Source organism: Vombatus ursinus, unplaced genomic scaffold (genome assembly GCF_900497805.2).
Source record: "Vombatus ursinus unplaced genomic scaffold, bare-nosed wombat genome assembly UNPS02014803.1, whole genome shotgun sequence".
In the NCBI taxonomy this organism is placed as follows: domain Eukaryota; kingdom Metazoa; phylum Chordata; class Mammalia; order Diprotodontia; family Vombatidae; genus Vombatus; species Vombatus ursinus.
Window position 1 is genome coordinate 5,583,891 of NW_020954581.1, and position 22,599 is coordinate 5,606,489.

Genomic DNA, 22,599 nt, shown 5'->3' on the forward strand with positions numbered 1-22,599 from the left:
CCTAAGCAAAGGAATTCCAAAAATCCACGAAACAAAATGAAAGCCCATTGATTGCCCCACTTAGACCTGTCCTCTTCCCTGACCATGGGCATACCTTGGCTGGAATAAGCAAACAGTCTATTCCTTTCCCTCTCAGCCTGGCAAGAAGCACCTTTAAACAGATACTAATGGAATTGTCACAATATTCATATTTCATCTGCAGTTTACCCAACTCCTACAGAAGCTATCTTTGGAATTAACCCTTAAAAATCTTGAGACCAAAGCTGTTTCATTTAAGAGCATCCCACAGAAATAAGAAAGCAGTGACATTTTCATGCACATACAATCATGACCATACAGTCTTTGATATGATAAACTGCCAAGAAGATATCATAGCTGTCTGATTGCCAGCTGTTGTTTGATCCACAAGGATACCGTTGGGAAACAAAGTGATTGTATTATCACTTTCCAATTCAGAAGGTTTTCATTAATATTCTTGTACTTTTGGATAAATAGAAATGTTGCAAAAAAAAGAAAAGTATTATTTGCTTATTGTGAGAGTATTATACCTGTGCAAAGCCAACATTTGTATAGTTGATAGGGGGCACAATACATAATTATCAAAGACTGAAATACATTGGATCATGCAGCAAGATGATAAAGCGTGGCAGGTAGCTGACGCAGGGAGAAAGCAGGGTGACAGCAGAGGAGAGATACCTTAAGGTAAGCCCTGCATGTCTTCTCTCGTTTTTGGAGCTTTTTAGTAAGAGAAAAGAAAATCAGAGGTTAGACGAACATCTCTAGAAAGCTGCCCCCAAAATACATAGACATGTATTTTTTTTTAAACTTTCAAGTTAATCTCAAATTGTATGGTAATTTTACAATCCTATCTGGTTTCACTGAGTACAAGACCATCTATCACTGGTGGTCCTTCTTTAGTGGGAAGGGGTATTAAAGGTCAAATCTAACCCCCTCAAAATTGAGACAGAGGGAGATAAAGGGACTTTGTCAAGGCCACACAGGTGGTAAATGGCATTGACAAGATTTGAACATAATTCTTCTGACTCCCAAACCAGCATTCTTTTGCCTTTATATCATATTTCCTAATATCACTTGGGTAGCCAGGTGGTCAGGTCAATAGAGTGCTGGGCCTGGTATCAGAAAGACCTGAGTTCAAATGCAACTTAAGACACTCACCAGCTGTGTGATCCAGGGTAAGTCACTTAACCAGTTTGCCTCAGTTTCCTCATCTGTAAAAAGGAGCTAATAATAGCACCTACCTCCCAGGGTTGTTGTTAAGCTCAAATGACATAATAATTATAGAACGCTTAACACTTACTACCTGGAATATAATAAGGGCTATATAAATGTTAGCTATTATCATTGTTATCATGTTGCTTTTTCTTTCTAGGGCACTAAATTAAGAGGTATAGAAATTTTGGGCACAGAATTCGCACTGCAGGAAAGAAATGTGTCATCTTCAATGCCTTCTAAATTTTAGGAAGCATCATACACCCACCCCTTAGGATTCATATCAACATCTTTACACTAATTCTACCAAAGAGGACAAAGACGTGCGCTAAACCAATTATTTTCAGATCAAAATAAAATAAAACTCATCTGATGCAATTAAAATAAAGAGTAGAAAACTGAAAATTTAAGTTCCACTCTCAAAGGTCGTCATTAGAAACATTAATACAATGATTACTAGTAAGATATAAAAATCACAATTTTTTACAGTCTGCTTATGAGGCCAGAAGAAAAGGCAGGTATAAATGACAACAACTACTTGAAAAGTCTCCCAGTTTAATGCCTACATGATGTGTTTTGAAGTGAGGAATCTAGTCTTTGAAGCCTGTCAGCAACAGAGGTCTGCCATAATCTAATTAACTTTATTTACATAATATTGCTGTCCTGTTGTCCTGCCTTTAATCATAATTCTTTCTTGGGAACTGGAGCAAGTAAGAATTAAAGAGGGGAGGGAGAAGAGGAAGAATATTCAGCAGCAAACTGCTGGGAGAAGGAGAAGCCACCATAGGAAATGTCTAATGAAAAATGACAAGACCCCTCTCCATACCTTGTTATAACTCCGCCCAGCTGAATCCTTCTCACTGGGTTTGAGTTCCTGCAGCTGCGCGTCTAGAATGTCCACCAATTGTTCCATCAGTCTCACAGATGAGCTCACATCCCCAGCAAACACAGGTCCTTTGGTGTGTTTAGCCAGCTCATTGGCAAGACTAGCAGCATTCTCTCCACTTCGGATCTGAAATGACAATTTATATTATCTCAGCAGGAGCCCATGTTCCGCTCCCGGCTTCCAAGTTGACTCCCAGCATACCTTCGCGGTGGCAAAACACCCATTTGTACACACGTCAAAATCTGCAACTAATTGAGACCAATAAACTTTTTCTTTATCTGGGAAGATGAAAGGTTCTTAGATCCTTGATACACAAAAGAAATTTCTTAACAAGCATTAAAAAAAAAACAAAACTGAAATCAGATTGGAAATTTGGGGCTGGGGCTCCCATTTCATCAAAACTTTTGGGCTTTTTTTTTTCCTTTGCTTTATCAGAAGCACAGAAATCTGGTTCATACCAGTGTTGTAGGCATTTAAAAGTCAAACTGAAGTGGTCTGGGACAGATGACGATTGCCTAGTTTTCGTTACCTCACAAAGGCTGATTGTAGAGGAAGAAGAAAACAAAAGGTGACATCGCAATATGCTGTAAATGGGATTTTGCTTATAATGCTATCTTAAAAGACATTTTATTTGTTCTGTCATCACCTGCCAACTAAACATCTGTCTGGGTTCTGGAAATTCAGTTGCACCTTTAAATCTGTTTGATTTATTAGGCCTACGTAGAATTCATCTTCTGAATATTAAATCAAAACAAAACCAACCCAAGCCAGAACATGCTAAACATGAATGAAATTAAGCAAGCATGTATGCATTAAAAAGCTTAACTTAGTAAAGAATATACCCCAAAACACATGCAGGCTTAACTTTCAATAAATAGTTCACAGACAAAAACTATGCATAATTCTTCTACTTTTAAACTGAACAAAGAGCAATAAAGATGGTTTCAACATACTAAGCTGAATTATTTATGTTCGAAGTTAAAGCCTTTAATCACCAGTGTGTATCATATTAAAAGATTCCAACCAACCTTCTGAGCCAGCTGATTTACCCAGTGTGAGGTACAGTTGCTAAGATCAGGGCCCTTAGGGTTCCATGTGCCGGTGGAAACCACGCAGAGATACGAGGCAGTTCCTACAACAGATGTAGAAAACAACAGTGAAATTGAAACCATTTTTCTGCATGCATTCAGGAAATCAGCTCTGCCGTTCCCGCTCTGTGTGTTAAATTTTGAATAAACGCTAATGGAGGCAGTTGACGATAACTGACGAAAACGTAGGAAATAACGCAGATTACAAACAGTAAATATAAAGTCGGCGTAGAAATATCAGACGTTTACAGCAAACAAACCAAAAACCCTTTGTTTCCTTGGAATTTCTCCAACGTGGGGCTTGTAATGAGAAAGGCAGCTGTAAGCAATCTTTACTATAGTCCTTGGGCAAAAACCTCAAGTATAACCTGGGTCCTCAAGGATTCGAGGCGTACATGGCCTGTACTCAAAGGCCTTTTACAGACTGAAATCTAAATGAAGACCGCAGACATTGTATTATCAGACTTTACAAATATGGCGATTTTAAGTGGTCCTCCCAAAATGGGGGCATTCCATGATGCTTTAAACACCTACTGAGCACTCTGTGTGCATATGTATATACATACACACACATGCACACATATACATGAATTTTTTATATACATATTTTTTCCTACATATATTTCACAGGAAATACCTCTTGTTCCCTTGGGACAAGGCCGTTCAACCATCATTCCTCTTTGTGTCTGAGGCCACCAAATCCCCCTGGCTTCTAAAGCTTCGCAGAATCTTTCTGGCGGGGGAAAAATACTTGTTACAGGAGGAATTTTGGTTGTAGAAACTGCTGGAGGTGGTTTAGTCCCTCTGTTTCCTTCTTTTGTTCCACCAGCTAAAGTTGTGCTCATGGGGCCTTTCTGTGAAGGAGTGCTTGTGGTTGATACTGTGGTTTTGAACAGCTCAGCTGAAGAAGTTACTGTCACTGCTGTGGTAGGCACTATGGAAAAAAGATGAGTGTGTTAATCCCAATTTTTCAAAAGTTCACAAGCATCACTGAGAACTCGAGTCAAAGAAAAAAAAAGGCAATTTAATTCAATTATTCAATAATACGGATTACAGAGGAAGTATGTGGATGCATGTTATACAGAATGAGAAGGCATAGGGGCTGGACAGCTTAGGAGATGTGTTATGGACGAGTGTCTCCATATTGGTAAGATTTCTGGATTCACTGAAGCCTTGAATTGTTCTAAAATAATTTTTACATGCTTCTGACTTGGACATACCTGTTTTTGTTGTTTTGCTGATTCTACAATTGCACTGGCATGGAGGTATCCTAGTATACAGACATGGAGCCTAGGACACTCAAATTAAATTTCTAGTCTTAGGGAATTGACTAGGGTATTAATAGGGTAAATGATTTACCCTTGATCATACAGATTCTATAGGTCGAAGGCAAAACCTGAACCCAGGTCTTCTGGACCCAAAGCTATTCTTTTATCTAACTGTATTATACTCCCATTTTTAGTCTTTTAAAATTAATACGCTCCACAGCACCTTTGTGTAGGTTTTCACTTCTTAGTCAAATATGGATGACTATTTTAAGGCCACCTCTTTATAACTTCTTGCTAACACAAGCTGAGGTTTGTGTTTCTAAAGCCCAGGAGGAATTATAGTTGTATACGACAATGATGAAAAACGTGATTAACCAAATTCCATTCAGCCTAGAAAGAGTGGATAATGGAGTAATTTAAGCTCCTGTTCAGTAAACAATCAAATATGATGTATCAACAAAATCTGAGCCCTACATAACTAGGACATTAAAAAAATCTTAAGTCACCCATTCTACACCTTGCAGGAAAACAATTACTGTAGCTAGCTCTTCCCACCCAGCAGTCCTTCTTGCTTGAGAGAATTCCAGCACGCTTGATTAGATGCAAACAGAAGAAAAGTCGAGCAAGCCTCTACTGTTTCTATACATCATCATCATCATCATCTTAGGCTTTAACATTCTTAGTTTTGATAAAACAGGTATGAAGGAACAACTAATTCCAGGCAGAGGTTAGTCGATAATTTATTCTACTATGTCAAGATAATATTATCTTGAATTTGAAATCCACACGCAAATGGTATGGAGTCCTTAAAAAGTTTAAAGGGAAACTTAATAGCATAAAATATCTGAAATGTAAAATCATTCAATGTTTTATTTTCTCAAATTAAAAAAGAGTTATAACCTGCATATGATTAGAATAGCAGGTAGAGTGAACCAAAGCTATTTTTAGTCCTACAAGACTAATTTCAAACTGTCAGAAATAGCTAGATACGAAACACTGCAAAGCTAAAAATTCACCAGTGCATTATTTTTGTCATCACTGGGGAAATGGGAATGTTCTTGGCTCTCAAATTCTTCTACAAAAATACATGAAAAAAAAGTCCTTGCAATTAAGTTTATGTTTCCTTTTTTATTATTATTAAACTGAGAAAAAGATAATTTTTCTAGCCACATTTACTATTTTATTTAAAAAAATCCTGCTTAAGAAAGTCATGTTACAGAAAATTACAAGTGTAAAAAAATCCAAAAGTCCAAACTAGAAGATTAAAATTGCCCAGAATTAAGTTGATCAGCTGATTTCAATTAATTAATTTAATTAAGATATTTAAATTGATAAAATAATGTGAGCACAGATTTGATTATATCAAGAAAGTTATCAGGCGTGCACAATGAATTTATCTGGAAAAAAAAAATTTCTCTGTGCACCTGTTTGGAGATCTTAGGTACCAAGTCTCATTTTTCACTAACAGTAAGTGCATACTGTTGCTTCCGCTTTTCTTCTCCATCTCAAAACAGAAACTTCTTGAGCAAGTGTTTTATTTCCAGGACATAATTTATTGACTGTTTGAGTGCTGCCTCCATATTTGAGTCAAACTTCATGCCTAGGCAGCTGCTTCAAGAACCGATTCAAACCTGTCTATCTTCCTCTGTAAGCACTTGCCTGACATCTTGTGAAACCTCTGTAATTTTCTTTTGATTACAATGCAGTCAGGCTTTCAGTGCTTTCTCAATTAACATTTGTCAAAAACATCACAATCTTTGCAGAAGTGTCAAGTAACTGCTGCTCATCTAGGGCGCTGGTGCAGGGAGGAGAGAAAGGGATGGAGAAGGGGAGAGAAAGAGGCAAAGGGTTCATCCCATTACACATCCTTGTTTCCCATGACACGCTTTCTTTATTAATACATTTGGGAATGACAGAGTCCTTTTAAAGAATACTCCCATTAGCATTCCTGCAAGGCCCTACAGCAAGATGACTGGACCACATGTTGAAGAGGTTTGAGTTTGAATCCTGCCCTGACACTTGCCAGCCACTGCTAGATCTAAGCCTCAGTTTCTCCATCAGTAAAATTGGGATAATAACAGCACATACCTCACAATAAGAAGGTATATGTATAAATATGTGTAAACCCAAATGTGTAAACCCAAAAGTAATGTAGAAATATGAACTATAATTTAATTATAACACCCTCATTTTTCATAGCTCCTCCATCACTGGTATTATCCTTATCCAAAAAAAAAAAAAAAAAAGCATCAATAAAGGGATTTGTGACAATCACCACAAACTGAAAGGGAACATAAGAGTGGCTGAGTCAAGAAGACTTGGGTTTGGGAACTGCCCCTGACCCAGAGTGGCTGTGGGGCCCTGGGCAAAGCCCTCAACTGTCCAGTACTCAAGGCAACTTCTCAAGCACATTATGTTGCACAGACTATGGACATGAATTGGTGGAAAGTCTTTCCTTATCTAACTTTTCCCTATAACAAAGAAATCCCCAATCTCTATCCCTATCCCAATGTAGGCTTCATTTCAGGAAACCCAAAAGAGTTGAACTATGGCCATTTATCTTTTTTTTTCCTGTGATCCAGTATTATAAAATCATTTTGCCTCCTTCTGTTTTTCATACTAATTCTTTTATTAAGAAAAAAAAGCATTAAAGGAGACTGTATAATGTATTACTTAAAAGTAAATCACTTAAATATTTATAATTTTTATGATGGTAACGTGAAGACAAGCTAATTAGTGGAAGGATGAACTCATTTTGAATCAACTACCCAGGTAATGAAGAGTCCATTCACCCCTAATCCCCACCACACAACTTGTTACAGCACGTGAAAGTCAATAGTGTAAAAATTGGACAAGAAAGCTACTGTATCTAATCTTTTTCATAATGTTAGGACTTTTAGGTTCACAAAGCACTTTCCATATTAACTCACTCTGCCTCACAAGAATCCTGTAAGGTATGGGCTGTTACTATCTTCATTTTACAGATGAGAAAATTGAGGCTGAAAGAGGCTGAATGACTACAGGCTGTCGCACCAGTAGTAAGTTTCTGAGAGAGGATTTGAACTCAGGACTTCATGATTCCACATGCAACACTATCCACAGAATTAAAAAAAAAAAAAACCCAGGCAGAGACAAGGTTATTTTTTCTCCCACTTTGGCACTGGGTAAATATTTTTTTCCTAGATTGTTTTAAAGGGGTCTGTGTAAAACATGTCCAATTAGAAGCTTATTCCTCATACTCGCTGTACTTAAACTTTGCTTATTGTTGTTGTTAAGGGTACTTTCAACATTTAAAAGTCAGTAAATAGCTGTAGAAGGCAGAGTTCCAGGCCACAATTTATCACTAAAAGGTTTCATAAGGACAAAACATTTGATATCTGGTGAGAATAAATGGGAGATATGGTCAAACTCCTCAACAGAACGTAAGGACCATTAAGAAAACATGAAGACCTGCCCTTCCTCTTGCAATAAAATCATAGTATAGTCGAATTTTAAAGCTTGCAAGGAGCCTTGGAGATCACCCAGTCCACCAGCTCCCTTCATCCACAGAGCTGAAGAAGTTTATTTCCAAACCTGTGAAGAAGCATATTACACACTAAGCAAACTTAGGAATATCGCCAAGTTAGTCAAGCTTCCAGACGGGGAACAAATTGGCTTTTTGACTCCCTCCTAGCAGTAATGGAGAAGAGAGGGTAAAATTCGTTAAGTAAATGCACCCATTTAAATGGAGTCCTGGCAGTTAGACATTCACTATCACCTGTAAGTTGGGGTAGATTTATTTTGGTAGTTGTAACTCAGATATTGGTATCTGTCATCAATTTTTCCCTGAAGGAACTGAATTGAATACATACTTTAAAAAAAATTATAGTACTCAAATTTTCTCTTCTCTAGTTCTCTGAACTTACCTATTGTTAACAGAATAGACTTTGTCTAGGTGTCTTTTCTATACTTCATAAAGCTAAAATGAGTGTTCATTAAATTATCCTTTCTTTATTATGTTTAAAAAAATCACGATCACATTTTATTGAGCACTTAATAGATGAACAAGGATGACTTAAGAAATTGACATTTGTGCTACTTACATCATAATTCTTTAAAAATAAAATATACATAACTTTTAGTGAAAATGACTTTTCTTCCCCTCACATAGCTGAAATATCTAACCTCTAAAATGGTACAAAACAAATACCTGTAACAGTTTTTTTTTTCTTTTTTAGCTGAAAAAAAAAAATAGGGAAATTCAAAACCAGTCAAGATATGATCCCCTCCATGTGTCTGCAGTACAAACACATTGTGACCTGATTAAGTAAATCTACAGTAATTCGGAATAAAAAGGAAAAAAGAGAAATGAGAGTTTTATTGTTATTTATTTTTTTAAACCTATTCTAGAGCTATTTTGTGAGGTAGAAAACAGGCCAAGATTGGAGAAACAGAGCAGGAAAACTGCTAACATACATAATAGGAAAACATACAGACAACAGGGTTAAAAACTCAAAAGGAAAGAACATGCAATAAATGAAAGGCCCATACCTAAATGCATGAACAAAACACTTTTGCTATTAAGAATGGAGGTGGAGAAGGTTACCTTAAAAGAAATGGGGGGAAAAGTCCTCTAAGCGGTAAGCTAGCATTTTGCAAAAGGGTCGCTATTAAAAGTTTAAAAGGAGTGAACTGTTTTTTCAGTATCCTTCTGGCCAGGGCTACTGCGTGCGAGACAGGGTAGCAGATCCAACACAGATGACTTCCGACTGAATTGCACTCAAGGCAGCCAGCTTTAGCTGCAGAGGGAGAGCACAGACCTAATTTCTCCCATCACAGTTTTATCAGCTGCTTTGATCAAACTGCTGTTCAGGTTCACTGTGGCTGACTTCAAGTTCCAAACTGGAATGGTTGCACAAAATGGCGATCCCAAAGAGCAAGGAGCACAGAGTATGGGGCCTGAAACTATCCCAGAGTACGTAGCAAAGATTGACGAGTACGCTGGGGGGCTTCAGCGACAGAAAGCAGGACAAACAGCGGCAGTGGTGGGATTTATGTCACATGCATATATAAAAAAAAAAAATCTTGGCATCATTAAGGATCAAATAATAAAACTGATAAGCAAACAGCAACCTTTGGAAAGTCAAGAATTGGATGGGATATTTTATCATAAATTGTACAGCTAAGCCATGGTATTTATTTCCCTCTCAAAGTCACTTACAGAATTATTGTTTTAAAAAGAAAGGAGAAAGGTGGGGATACCATCAACTGACAGAGTTGATAACCAGTAGAAAAGGGACCAGGATATTTTATAATTGTACAAATCATCTCTGGAAAGCCAGGACAGGATGACAGGTTTCTGTTTTGTTTTGTTTTGTTTTCCCCACTATATTTGAAGGAGTAGTCCCTGAGGGTAGAATACTTCCATTTTTTTCATCTTTGAATACGCCAGTATTCAGTACAGTACTGAGCACATAATGGGTAATTAATAAATGCTTGTTCAGGGGAAGAATGAATGAATGTGAAATGTAATGTATACCTTAAAACAAAGAAGGGGGAAGGCAAGAATTGAAGGATTTCCAAGGGAAGATACAAATATAAACCATCAAATTGCCTCAAAGCACTCATAAACTCACTGTCTTTGCTCTCCTGTCTACCCTGACCCAGAAAAGTTACAGTATCTTACCACCATCATAAAGGCAGTGGCCTTTCTTCTGAGTTGTTGAAGGCTCCTTAAAACAAATGCATGTTACCAGAGACTTCTCCATCTCTAACAAGGGCATCATGCTCTTTTTTTTTTTTAAGTTGACTTAAGAGATGTTTCTAATCAGGTTTATTTCCAAGCTGTAGAAGCATTTGCTGTCCCACCTATTCTAAATAGCCACAGATTTTCCTTGCTGAAAGAAGCCCAGAGATTCACTTCCTTCAAAGATACAACTTTCAACAACTGACAGAATGATAAAGGCATAAATAAGGGAGAGGGTCGCTGTAAGGTCAAATTCTAACTACGTTCCCCTGGTGGTTTTTGACAAACTTATAAATGAGGAATGCTTTATGTTAGCAAAAGAAAAAAAACAAAACCACCACCACCACCAACAAAACATCAATACCACACAACTAGGGTCAAGGATACAACCCAAATTTCTGGTCTGAGGAGCAAAATATATAATTAACTTAAGAGAATGATTCAGACACATTGTCACTGTGGCCTTTCTACCCAGGAGGAAGATTTAAGTGTTGAAACATTCAGCAGCGGGATGTTATTGGTGCAGCTTGGAGCTGACAAAGTCAAGACAGACACAGATTAGAGATAGAGAGCCCAGGGAACAAGTCAATACATCATTACTGTCCCTGTTACAAGAAATGACACAGACTCCGGGTTCTCTATCATGACCTTAAATTAGAAATTCAACCAGAAGTGACTATGTCTTTTCCTTTTAAGGTCTGATCCCATGACACTGTTCAGAACTTAAAAGGAAATTTTCTTATGACAGCTTTTTTTTTTTAAAAAAAAGTTTTATTGGGCAACAAAAAAAATTCTCCATCCCAACTATAAATAACTTTAAATAATTCTCCTCTGTTTCCAAAATGTCAAATAACTAAATTATCTAAAACTCTGAATCAACTCAATAAATTCAAACGCTAACCCGTAATAAAAAAAGACCATGCAAACAAGATATGAGTATAACATATAAAATAATATTTTATTAATTCCCATGTCATGAAAATAATTGATTTTTAGTGAAAAAGAATTGTTCTGATCACTGCATCCACTTCAACTGTTTCATATGCAAGTCTAACAGATGTATGTTAATAGTTTAAACACTTTCTAGTGTAAAACTGAAATGTAGATGGGTTCAAATTATTCTTATGAATATTCTTATTATTCTTATGTACACTCTCTAAGTCGTTATTTTGGGTTCATCTAGTTATAATAGGAAAATGATTTACAGCTACCACTAATTTACAAGAAACAAGAAAATATAATTGTATGTCACTCACTTCTAATAAGATGTTGGAAAAACTTTTCCTCCTTCTAAGCAGACACAGAAGACTGTGATTGGGACTGCAAGAACATTTATGCCTGGCAATGCACATTAACTCTGCCAAATCTCTGGAGACTCCCTAACACACATTTCCCTCAACCACTGGCGCCAAGAAGTTAAAAGGTCTGCATGTAGATTGTAATCAATTCATAAGTCAGGTAGGAAAGCACAAAGCTAACAGGTATCTAGCTTGAAATTTATGAACTCCTTTATTTTTAGCAAAGAACAACTAAATTGACATATCATGTTAAAACATATTATGGACAAAGCCTTAGAACAGTTTAAAAAACATGATATTTACTATAATAGTTATCATGTTACTGTTTTCATGTAAAAATAGCTCATGAAATCATGAAATACCACACTGTGACACGACAATATCGATTCATTCATTCTGTCCACAGACATTTATGGAGAACCTACTAAGTGCAAACTGTTTAAATATAGTTAGAAAAGGAGTTAGAAAAGGAAAAAGAAAAAAAAGGAAGAGGAGTAAAAGGAAAAGGAAGAAGAGGAGAAGAAAAAGGAAAGAAGAGGAAGAAAAGGAGGAAGAGAAGATGAAGAAAGAAAAAAATAAGAATAAGGCTCAATAGACTAACTCAAATGGAAGCATATGTTAAAATACGTTAGTTGAAATAAACTACTAAAAAAAAAACAAACCACCCTGTAATTATCAATAAACAAGCATTCCTACCTTGGGCAGGATCCGGTGGGCCAAATTCCAGAGAATATCGTAAAATGAAATTGTTGTTCCACACGTAAAGTTGATTATCTCTTGGGTTGTAATCTACGGCAGCAATGTATTGGTACTGATTGGGAAAGGGAACATCAACATATTCCCCTCTGTTTAATCTGGTATTGTAAATATAATCAATCGCGTTCTTGCCCGTTTCACTTTCATTGTCTTGATAGACTGACCGAACCACATAGAGGACTCCACAGATCATAAAAGCGTTGGAGGCAGCACGTTTATCATAAATGGTCTCCCAAGTCGCTTCAAATCGAAGAGTGTACGGATTCAATTGGCTAATAACTATCATTCCATTGTTCTGCTCAGTGGCATAAATAACCCATAAACCATTTTCATCAACAGCTAAGTCAATATCAGTCTTCCCTCCCCATCGATATGGAGAAGTATCATGGTAGTTAGCGTAGTTTATAATTGCCTCTCCACTTTTAATTCTAGTCCTCAAATCAAATTTCACGATGTTCCTGGTTCTTTCTTTATTAAAAAACACAGCGCCATCATAGACAACAAACCCAGTACCATCCACCCGATTGGGAAGTTTATACGTTGTTGTTTGGCGGCTATTTTGGAAGTCCTCCAAAGAAGCATATTCTATCAAGGTGTCCGTACGATACGGGGTCCATGGCATGAAATAAATTTTATCTGCAGCCTGAAGAGGGTCTTTGCACCAAGCACCTGCTTTTTGTTCAGCCTCATATATACATGGCGAATCCACAATTGCTTTCAACGTCCCAGGGCAAACAAAAACTAACAGTCACAGAGAGAAGACAAGAATTACAATGAGTTAAAAAAATAATACATAAAGGTAAACAAGTGTAAGCTATAATGCCAGTGAACCAGGAAGGAAAGATTCATTTCAGCGCATGAAATTATAGCTCATTTTAAAAACTTGATGCAAGTACCATCCACCTTTCTAAAAGTTACCGTGTTCAATGTATCAACATAGAAAGTGGATTGGGACAATTTTCACAGTTCAAACCAAAGCTTAATGGCATTCTTAATTAAGTTGAAATTATTTGCATTTTGCTTTTGCACTTTTAATCTTGGGCTTTAGCAATTTATGCATCAAAGGCTTTTAGCTACTGTCTTGCAACATAGGAAGTATTTCATTTAAGTCCAGACTCCTCACCTTCCCCCCACCAACCTCCTCTCAAGTCCCCAAAGTGATAACCCCAAATAAAACAAAAACCAAAACAACAAAAAACAAAAACAAAAACAGTAAAGGTTTGTCTTGAAATTTAAGGAGAGGGGCTTAAAATAAAGGGGTCTTAATTTACTAAAAAAATAAAAATAAAATACAAGTATACCGAAAATGTAATTAGGAGCAGAGTGTACATAACCAAAGCAGTGAAAGAAACAGACCAGGAAAGCCTGTAACCATGGCATGCTATGGAGAGGGTTCTGGAAGCCAGGCAGGATGGCACATTAATAACAAATAAGTACCCAAGGGTGTGAGAAAAAGAGAGGTACAGTATGAAGAGAAACAGAGAAGTTTCCTTCCCACCCCCACCCCTAAGGACTTTGAGAACTAGAGCCCACCACCTGCTTTACCAGCCAAATTTTTATTGCAAAGAGTCGACTTCCCTGGGAGGTGCACTTATTGAGATCCTGCTGATTAGTAGAGTATCAAGAGTGTTGTGGGGGGAAGGGAGTGAGGAGGTGAACATCCATAAGGCACATAACAAGGAGCTGGGGTTTGGACTGTATTCAGTTATTTACCTTTTTGCTCCACTTCTATTTTAAGCATCAGGAAGAAAAAAATAAAAAAAAAAGAGTGCAAGGAGAAAAGAAAAAAGATTAACATAAATTGACTATTAGTCTTAAGACTGAATTAGTAATAGATGCTAAATATAGGGAGAATAAGAGCTGTACTACTTTGGATAAAGAGAAACAGACAACAGGAAAACCTAGCAGGAGAAAGATTCTAAAGTTACATAAATGAACATGGATCAATCATTTTAGTAGATTAAAGAGGCAATACAGATATGTTGGCATGTTGCTTCACTTAATGTACCTAAATAAATAATGAAAGCTTTCACTAATGCATGGTATACATACTCTCCCCTCCCCAATGTCACTCAATAATCTCACCAAGTCCTATTTTATATAGGCATGCACTACACACACCCCCACACACACACACACTCACTCACACATGCATACACACACACAAATTTAGCTTTATTTTTTCTACATTAACCTATCACCCTTAAGTTCAACCAACATTGATTTCTTTTTTAAAGGTGAGAAGGAGAGTAGGAAATTATTGGCCAATTTATCAAAAACCAAAATATTTTGACATTCAGTTAAAAGTTCTATAAATATTGATAAGGCCACATTTTTATCCAAGTATACTTATGTGAGATTATGTGGACTTGTGGGCTAAATAAGTGACTAGCTTCCCCTAGCTTCATATCTTCTACTCTGTTAAGATTCTATTCAATTTTATTCCCTCCCCCCAACCCTTTAACTTGTTTTACCCTGGAGTCCTTAATAAACTCTATATATTCTAAATCTAATACTTAAAAACTAAGCTTAGAAAAATTGTAAGCAAAATACATACAAGAGAAAAGCAAGCACAGTAGGCAAGGAAGAAAAGGGAGAAAGAAAAGTATCGGTTAGCTTGTTAAGACAGTCTCTTAGCATCATCAAATTCACTACAGAATAGCAAGCTAGCATGCAGAAATCATCACACAGAGCATTCAAGGCAAACCCCTCCCCCCTACATACTCCATAAAACAAACCTGATTAATAGTTATATTACAGGAGCAAACCCCCCTCCACCTAATCCCACTCCCCCGAAACCCACCCCCACAAATTAAAAAGGATTGTATTGTTATATGCAGCAAGTTACATAAGAATTCTGTTGCTGAAAAGTCTCCTCATAATCATCAGCAATTTAAAAAAACAAAACTATTGCACATTAGGAGACTTTGAAGTATGTTGCCTGAGTTTCATAAAACCATCAGAGGAATGAGGATTGTTATAGCCTTTTTTGATAACAGCAGTGCCCAACTGTATGAGCATTACGTATTTTACAGACAGCCTGACTGCTCAAAGGTCGGGTTGTATTTATTCTCAATGCTATACACTGACTGGTTCTTGTTTGCCGTTGCTGCTAGTGGTTGTTACTGCTCTTCTTGGTTTGTTTGTTTTTTTTTGGGGGGGGGTAGAAAGTTTCACAGAGAAGCAGTTTTAGCCAAGTAAGTGGCACCTCATCCCCTCTATTTTTGTTAAGGTCAACTGGTTTATAATAAGCACTTTGCTAACCAGGCACACTGATATCTTCAGGTAACATACTTATTTCTCTCTAATTTCTAATTCTGGATTTATTCAAGTAAATAGACATTTTGGGGCTCTCTGCAATTTGGAGTTAATGACTTGCAGATGATTCCTTCTGTGCACATAATGTATGAACTTTTTCCTCAATGAAGAGCAATATTGTACCTGCTTAGAATCAATAACGGTAGGGGACTGATAGAATGACAAGGATAACAGAAATCATTAGTTTTATGTCTGCATTACAGCCATATATGATTTGGGGTGATAGATGGTTATAGTCATTGAACAAATGTTACAAATTCCATCAGACATGAATGGAAAATATAACATTTAATATCCATATATGTTTAGACATACATATATAATTTGTCTAAATTGCATTAAAAGTTTAAGCAGAAGTATATAGTTTAACATTTTGTATTTGTTGCAACAAGGTGACGTATCTTATTCAAAGTATTAACATATTGTACACTGAGAGGGGAAGAAATCAGGTAGAGAATTACTTCTTTCTTTGTGACTGGATTTAATTATCATTGAATTTGTTGTCCCGATGAAAACTAAGCAGCAATATCCAAACTTTAAAGATAACAGATAATATTTGGTGAATCATTTCAGACTAATGTTTTTAAATGCTTACAACTTCAATCCATATAAAACTTTTTATAGAGACCCCAAGAAGAATAAGCATGCTAATCCAGCCTTCTATGTGTCTGTATGTATCTGAATATACCTACACACACATGTCAAAATCCTAATATCATCTCCCCATTTAAAGAAAATTTCCAGGCCACTCTCGTAATAGAGTAGCATAATTAATGCTACGCTTTCCCCAAGTGCATAATATAAACCGTTACTTGTCCTAAAAAGGCTGGTTTAGTTATTGTACAAAATCAGCCATGTTCGTTTGCACGTCTGTAGAACAAACAAATATACATTACCTACCATTGTCAATAGAGGATTGCATGTTTAGGCAGGAAAAGAATTGGTCTCAGAGAAACTGAGGCACACACACATCACAAACATGCATGTGTGCATGTGCATATACACGTATGCAAATAGACTCTGTACCTATAGTGACACAAAATATGTTTTATTCTGAATTCTCTCAAGACATTTGTCCAATTATTATTTTTATCACCATATGAAACTTGTGGCAATACTATGTGGTGCGATTTCTCATGATAAGATAATTAGAAATAAGGTTGTTTACAGAAAAAAAATACCAAAAAATGTTGGGGCCTGGGGGGTTAAAATGCCAGCTGGAGGCCTCATTCATCAAGTCTTTTTGGTGTATCATAAATTTGTTCAGGGGATCATGGCAAAGGGCAGGACAAACTCTCCGTACTTCCAGGAATTCTCAAGAGTCTTATGCATATATGTGTATGGGATTATTTAATTATATGTGAGGTGTTACGATATTACATATAACATATGCATGTGTATATCCGTGCATGTGAAGTACCTCCAGGAATGATTAAAAGTCTATGTGTATATATGTACATACTTGTTCAATCATTACATATGAGGTGTTTAGATAGTACATATAACATATACGTATGTATCTGTGCATGTTTAGGCATTGAAGTAATGCTAAACTATTAGTATTGCTAATAGTTTCTGCTGAATTCAATCATATCTAAAAATTTCCATGAATACTGATATTTTTTTGACATTAGTTGTGGAGGAAGAAAAACACATTTTAGGATTTTTAAGTTCCTAGAGGATTTGTTTTGAACGGTTACTGGTGTAGTGCCACGTGACAAAAGATAACAAATAAATATTATTTAATGATGACATCATTTCCATCCAATCAGTAAACTGTAGAAAGAGGCATGCAAATTCGACTTGACCATGGAGGAGAAACACAATGGAAGAAGAGAATATGTGAAAGCCAGACCCTAAAAAGAGCAGCAGGTAGAGGAGACAGATAACAGAGAACATGATAAATGAAACTTTTTTTTTAATGTAGCATGTAGAGAAGATGACAGAAATCATGGCATTTCAAATGCTTTAAGAATGATTTTAAAAGAGACGTCTAAGAGGTAATGAGTTTTTTCAGCCCTACGGAAAATCTGTACAAATGAAACTGTGGCACCATTACATAGGACAATTCTATTTTCTTAATGTGTCATTAGGAGGGAAAGAAAAGCCACAGACCCATTGCTGCCTCGTGCCAACATCTAGGAAGCGAATGTAAACTGAATTACCAGTAAAGAGAACAAATTACTTTTCTGAATCTGGTTCTGTGTTAGAGTTTAGTGCTCACACACAATGGACTAGACTTCTGAACAGCTGAAAAGGTAAAATTTCTGAAAGTTAGAATGACCAGGAGATATCCAAACTTTTCCCCCTCTCAAACAGCATGAGAAATTACTGAAGTCTGAAAATAATATGTGCATAATACTGTTCTTGGTCTATGGCCTGGGTTACAGGGATTGGCTCCAGGGAGACTCAACTCTTGGCAGCTCTGACTCATTCCATTGTTAGGGTCAGGACGTGTATCCCTTTTTTAATTGGAGGACTGAAACCATGCTAAATTCAAGTAAAAAGCATCTTTACGGAACAGAATAATTTCGGTTAGCTCAAAACAACACAGTTCCTCTGGTGGCAAAAAGAGAATGATTGTACAAGCCACCAATATTACGCACAGGGGAAATGGAGCCAAGATCAGTGCTCACAGTAGGTTTCCGATCCTACAAATGGTACAGGGGGAAAAAAAGGAAATGCACACAAAAAAGCATCTATTTTACAGTAACTCGGGAACACACAGCAAGAATAAAACAAAAAAGATGATCTGTGTTTGGCCTTTAACTGATACACCATAACCCTAAATCAATTTAATAGTAGAAAGCACTTTAGCGGGAGGTCTTCAAACTTTTCCATTTTTAAACATGTTGAAAGAATAACCACCTTCACTGGCAGTTTGAACATGACGAGTCTCATGCCAGAATTCATTCTTTTGGTTTTTAAGTCTGTAACTGCTATGATTTCAGTATGCCTCTGAATCAGATTTTACATGTGAGTAGAGACACTTATAGTGGGGGTGAATTCTGACAAAGAACTCTGGCTTCAGATGGGCTATTGGCTTCTAGGTCATGTGACCACCTGTCCCTTTTAAAATGACAAGTAATTACAGGAGATCACCCAAAATAGTGTCACAAAAAAAAATAAGTGATATACTTAAGCTTTCGAGTTGACTCAAATGGTATGGCTGAATGAGTGCTGAATAAATGAAAGAGAATTCCAAAATGTAAATTCTGGTTATCAGAAATTTAAAGAATTCATAGATTCTTAAGCCACTGCTTGATTCCTTACTTGTAATTTTCATCACTCTTTAAAAAATATTTATGTTCTTTCCTAAGATTCGACTAACAACAGGTGCTTTTCCACAATTTTGTTTGATGTGTTTCATTTGTATTGACTTTGATGAGTGGCATGGACAAATCTGCTGCTGAATCGGACAAAGAAAACTTCCCTCAACAAAACTGAGCAATGAAGGAAGCGGTTGCCTCCATTACCCCAATGGCGACTTTCACCATGTACCAAAGTGACCACAGCAGCAGGCTGTCTTTCAAGGAACTCAGGATTAAAATTGAAGTCAATTCCTTCTTTAGAAAGCTGCGAGCCAAACCAATTTGTCAGCAACTGGTATTGGGCAAAAGTACAAATTTCTATCTGGCCTATTGAATAGCTAATTCAAGTTTGTTTTCTGGAAAAACACTAGCCTTAAAAGCCAAACACTTAAGAACACAGACAGACACTTGGCCAGTGTCACATTATGGCTTCCTTCCACACTTGGTGAAGCTAATTGGAGGCCCTAGTCCGTAAGTGCTCTGCATGCATAATGGTTCTGGAGGCCATAAACGTATGCTTGTCTTTTATGGAGTTGTGTTCCAGCATCAATTGGAAAGGTTGGAGGAAGTGAACAAGAACAAAACATTTATACTTACTATAAGGGACACATTCATATTGGACTTCAAGGTATTTGTATGTTCCAGGACAAGGGTCGGGAAATACATCTGACCCAGTAACTACTATGCATTGTGTTCGGTTGTTACACCTGTAATGGGAGCAAAGAGAAAAGCTCATTAATTTAAACTGGAATCTGAATTTGTAATTCACTATCAACTCAATGAAGCAACAAGATCAACCAATATTAGATCAACTGAAGCTTGTAAATCGTGTGTATCAAAACAATATATTTCAATTCATGGCTACCTGAGTTCATAACAACTATGAATACAGGCTTTATTAGAGATTGGCGCTATAAAGGGGGAAATAACTAATCTTTCAGGACACAAGTCATTTTTTTAAAAATTTTATTTCTATGCCATTCAATTGTTTAAAATATATTATACAATGTAAAAAACAACAACAGAAACACAATCTTTTAATCCTGAACTGAAAGGGGGAAGGGAGAGAGAGAGGAAAAAAGCGAAAGAGAGATAAAGGAAAAAATAGGAAGGGAGAAAAGAGAGAGAGAGAGAAAGATTAAAAATGAAAACAGAAGAGCCTAGCTGGTATTCTTGAAGGTGCCGTCAGCAAACAGGAGGGAAACATTCAATTGAAGAAATTATCTCTAAAAACTACTGATAACTTACTAGAGAGTTTCATGAGACACATATATGTGAAGTTACTTGCCCACAGTCACAAAGTTAGAAAATGTCAGAGGCAAGATTTGAATCTTGCTCTTGCTGGTTATAAGCCCAACACCCCATCTACTAGCCAAGTTGCTCATAAAAGCAAAAGAAATATAGCCATGAAAGAAATTCATCTGGTCACTGGCAACTTGCAAAATCATTTCTCTACCACAGGTATTGTCCACACTGTTGAACACAAAACCACAGACCAATGTGATACACCTCTTACACAAATGTCCTTCCCCACTCATAATGCTGAGATTAATTTACAAATTCTTCTGTATAAATTGACATAACAAAAGGACATAGGTGAGAAGTTATGATTTTATATTCCCTGGAATAGTCTATCTTGCTATACCAAATTAAAATGCTATATTACTCCAATGGTAAACCTTTCAGAGATATACATTTCTTTCTCTAAGTTAGAATAGATAGACTATCTCTTGATCGAGCAAAATAATACATATTCAACATCTGTACAGTGGTCTCTAAATCCATGCCCTTTTTATTCATCTGAATCAATGTTATCTACTTTTGGAAGGGGTCCTATGACAAAGGTCAAGTACTCCAGAATTGAAATGGAACAAATCAAAGAATCAACTAAGGTCCTAGGACAGGAGCTAGTCAGTGGTAGAGCCAAGAATTAAAACCAAAATCCCCAGAATGATTAGTTCACTGCTAAATTGTTGGCTCCTGAAAAAAAAGAAACTAATAGGCCCATAAATTAAGAGGTGGAAGGCACCATATAGGTCGAATCCAACCCCTTTCATTTTACAGATAAGGAAACTGAACCTCTGAAAGGTTAGATAATATGCCCGAGGTCAAACAGATACCAAGTGGAGTATTCAGAGCCTGGCTCTGTTTGGCACCATGAGTACTGGACAAACACTGAGAAGAGGAAGGAAGAAATATTTATTACTGAAAAATCATCCAGATAAATTTTTTGGAGGGAGAACAGAAAGGGGCATGGCCTTTCTAATAACTGGACCGCAGTCTCAGATCAGATTTGTCTTGGCTCCTTGGAGGGATCACAAAATCTGAATTAGCTTTTAGATTTTAATATGATAAAATTTAAAAGAGTAATACAGGTCAAAGTGTAATACAATGACCCCGAAGAAGATGTCATATATTGTTATTTGAATTATATTATAATGGATATTTCTCAAATAAGATCAAAATTATTAATTGAAATTTTATTTTGATTAATGTATGATAAACTCATTATGACTTCTCATAAATGTATCATTGGTATAGTAATTTTGAGCATGTGAAGTGCATAAATGTTAATAACGCTGAGTTTGTTTGAAATGCCCTTTTTATTCCCTTTGCAAAACAATAACAACAAAGACTGGCTATAAGGAACTAACTTAATGCAGCTAAAGAAACTCAAAGCTCATCTTCTAAGATGAAGGGAAAAAGCTTCTGTATTAGTGGAGGAAGTGCCCATACTCATAACTTCATTAGCATGAAATCTCCAATACCCTTTTAATACTTTAAGAGTGGACCATTAATGGGGTAGTGGCTGTGTGGCTCAGAGGCACAAAGGTCGTAATTCAAATACCACCTCTGAACATATACTGTCGGTGTGAATCTGGACAAGTCTCTCTCAAAGCTCCCAGGCAATTCTCTAACAATAACAGCCAACATTTTTAATCATGCTTTCAAATTAGCAAAGTGCTTTACAAATATCATATTTTATGAGTATTATCTCTAAGACCAGATATTGCTGAGAAGGTGCTTATCTCTTCTGGTAGAAGGCTTTTCCTATAACATGAAATCAAAGTTCTAGTCAAAATAATTAATTAACCAATATGCAGTTGATGAACTGCACTAGTATATGATGTGAGGAGATCCAGGTAAAGATCCCTGGCATGTTGATTGGGTCCTTTCTGGAGAATGTCTAGGAGGACATGGATAAGAAACAGAGAAGATAAGGCATGGATGGCTTGTAACCTCAGCTGCTGGAAGGAGCATTAGCATCAGTGAGATTATGGACCCACAGCACCAAAGAACAGCCGATAAAGAAGAGACGAAAAATTAAAAGAACGAATAGAATTTCTGTAAAATTTGTTTAATGGACTTAATGATGGTAATGCTTTCTATGATCTAATGTTGAGTGCAACAGAGGCATACAGTTGGATAGCATTATCATTTCTTTGGGAAAGCTTAAGGAAAAAGAGTCTAATAGCAGCTATGCTATTTAATCACAAAAATAGATGTATCTCTGGCAAAAAAAAAAACCCCAACACTCTCCCCTGGAATGTTAGTTGATAAAGATTTCTAAACTCAAATAATTCTGGAAATAAAATTATTGCCAATTTTTTGGGGGGGGAAGCATTATATGGTCATTAGAGAAAAGATTTCATTAATGATTAACCTGAACTTTTTCATTTGTTTTAGCCACTGCAATTATTTCTATGCAAAAATATTGT

At 36.5% G+C, this 22,599-nt stretch overlaps 1 protein-coding gene across 8 annotated transcripts in view; it reads right to left on the minus strand.

The window, feature by feature from the left end:
• ADGRL2 (adhesion G protein-coupled receptor L2) overlaps positions 1-22,599 on the minus strand; it is an 834,153-nt gene that overhangs the window by 43,607 nt on the left and 767,947 nt on the right. For 5 of the 8 annotated variants that reach the window (XM_027873936.1, XM_027873937.1, XM_027873934.1 and 2 more), the window contains 6 exons: positions 19,478-19,587; positions 12,192-12,992; positions 3,842-4,138; positions 3,145-3,248; positions 2,057-2,242; positions 697-735 (listed from right to left, as the gene is read on the minus strand). In XM_027873936.1, coding sequence (XP_027729737.1) covers positions 697-735; positions 2,057-2,242; positions 3,145-3,248; positions 3,842-4,138; positions 12,192-12,992; positions 19,478-19,587 — 1,537 coding nt within the window. The remainder of the gene's footprint in view (positions 1-696; positions 736-2,056; positions 2,243-3,144; positions 3,249-3,841; positions 4,139-12,191; positions 12,993-19,477; positions 19,588-22,599) is intronic. The other 3 variants (XM_027873938.1, XM_027873940.1, XM_027873942.1) reach the window with 1 other exon arrangement.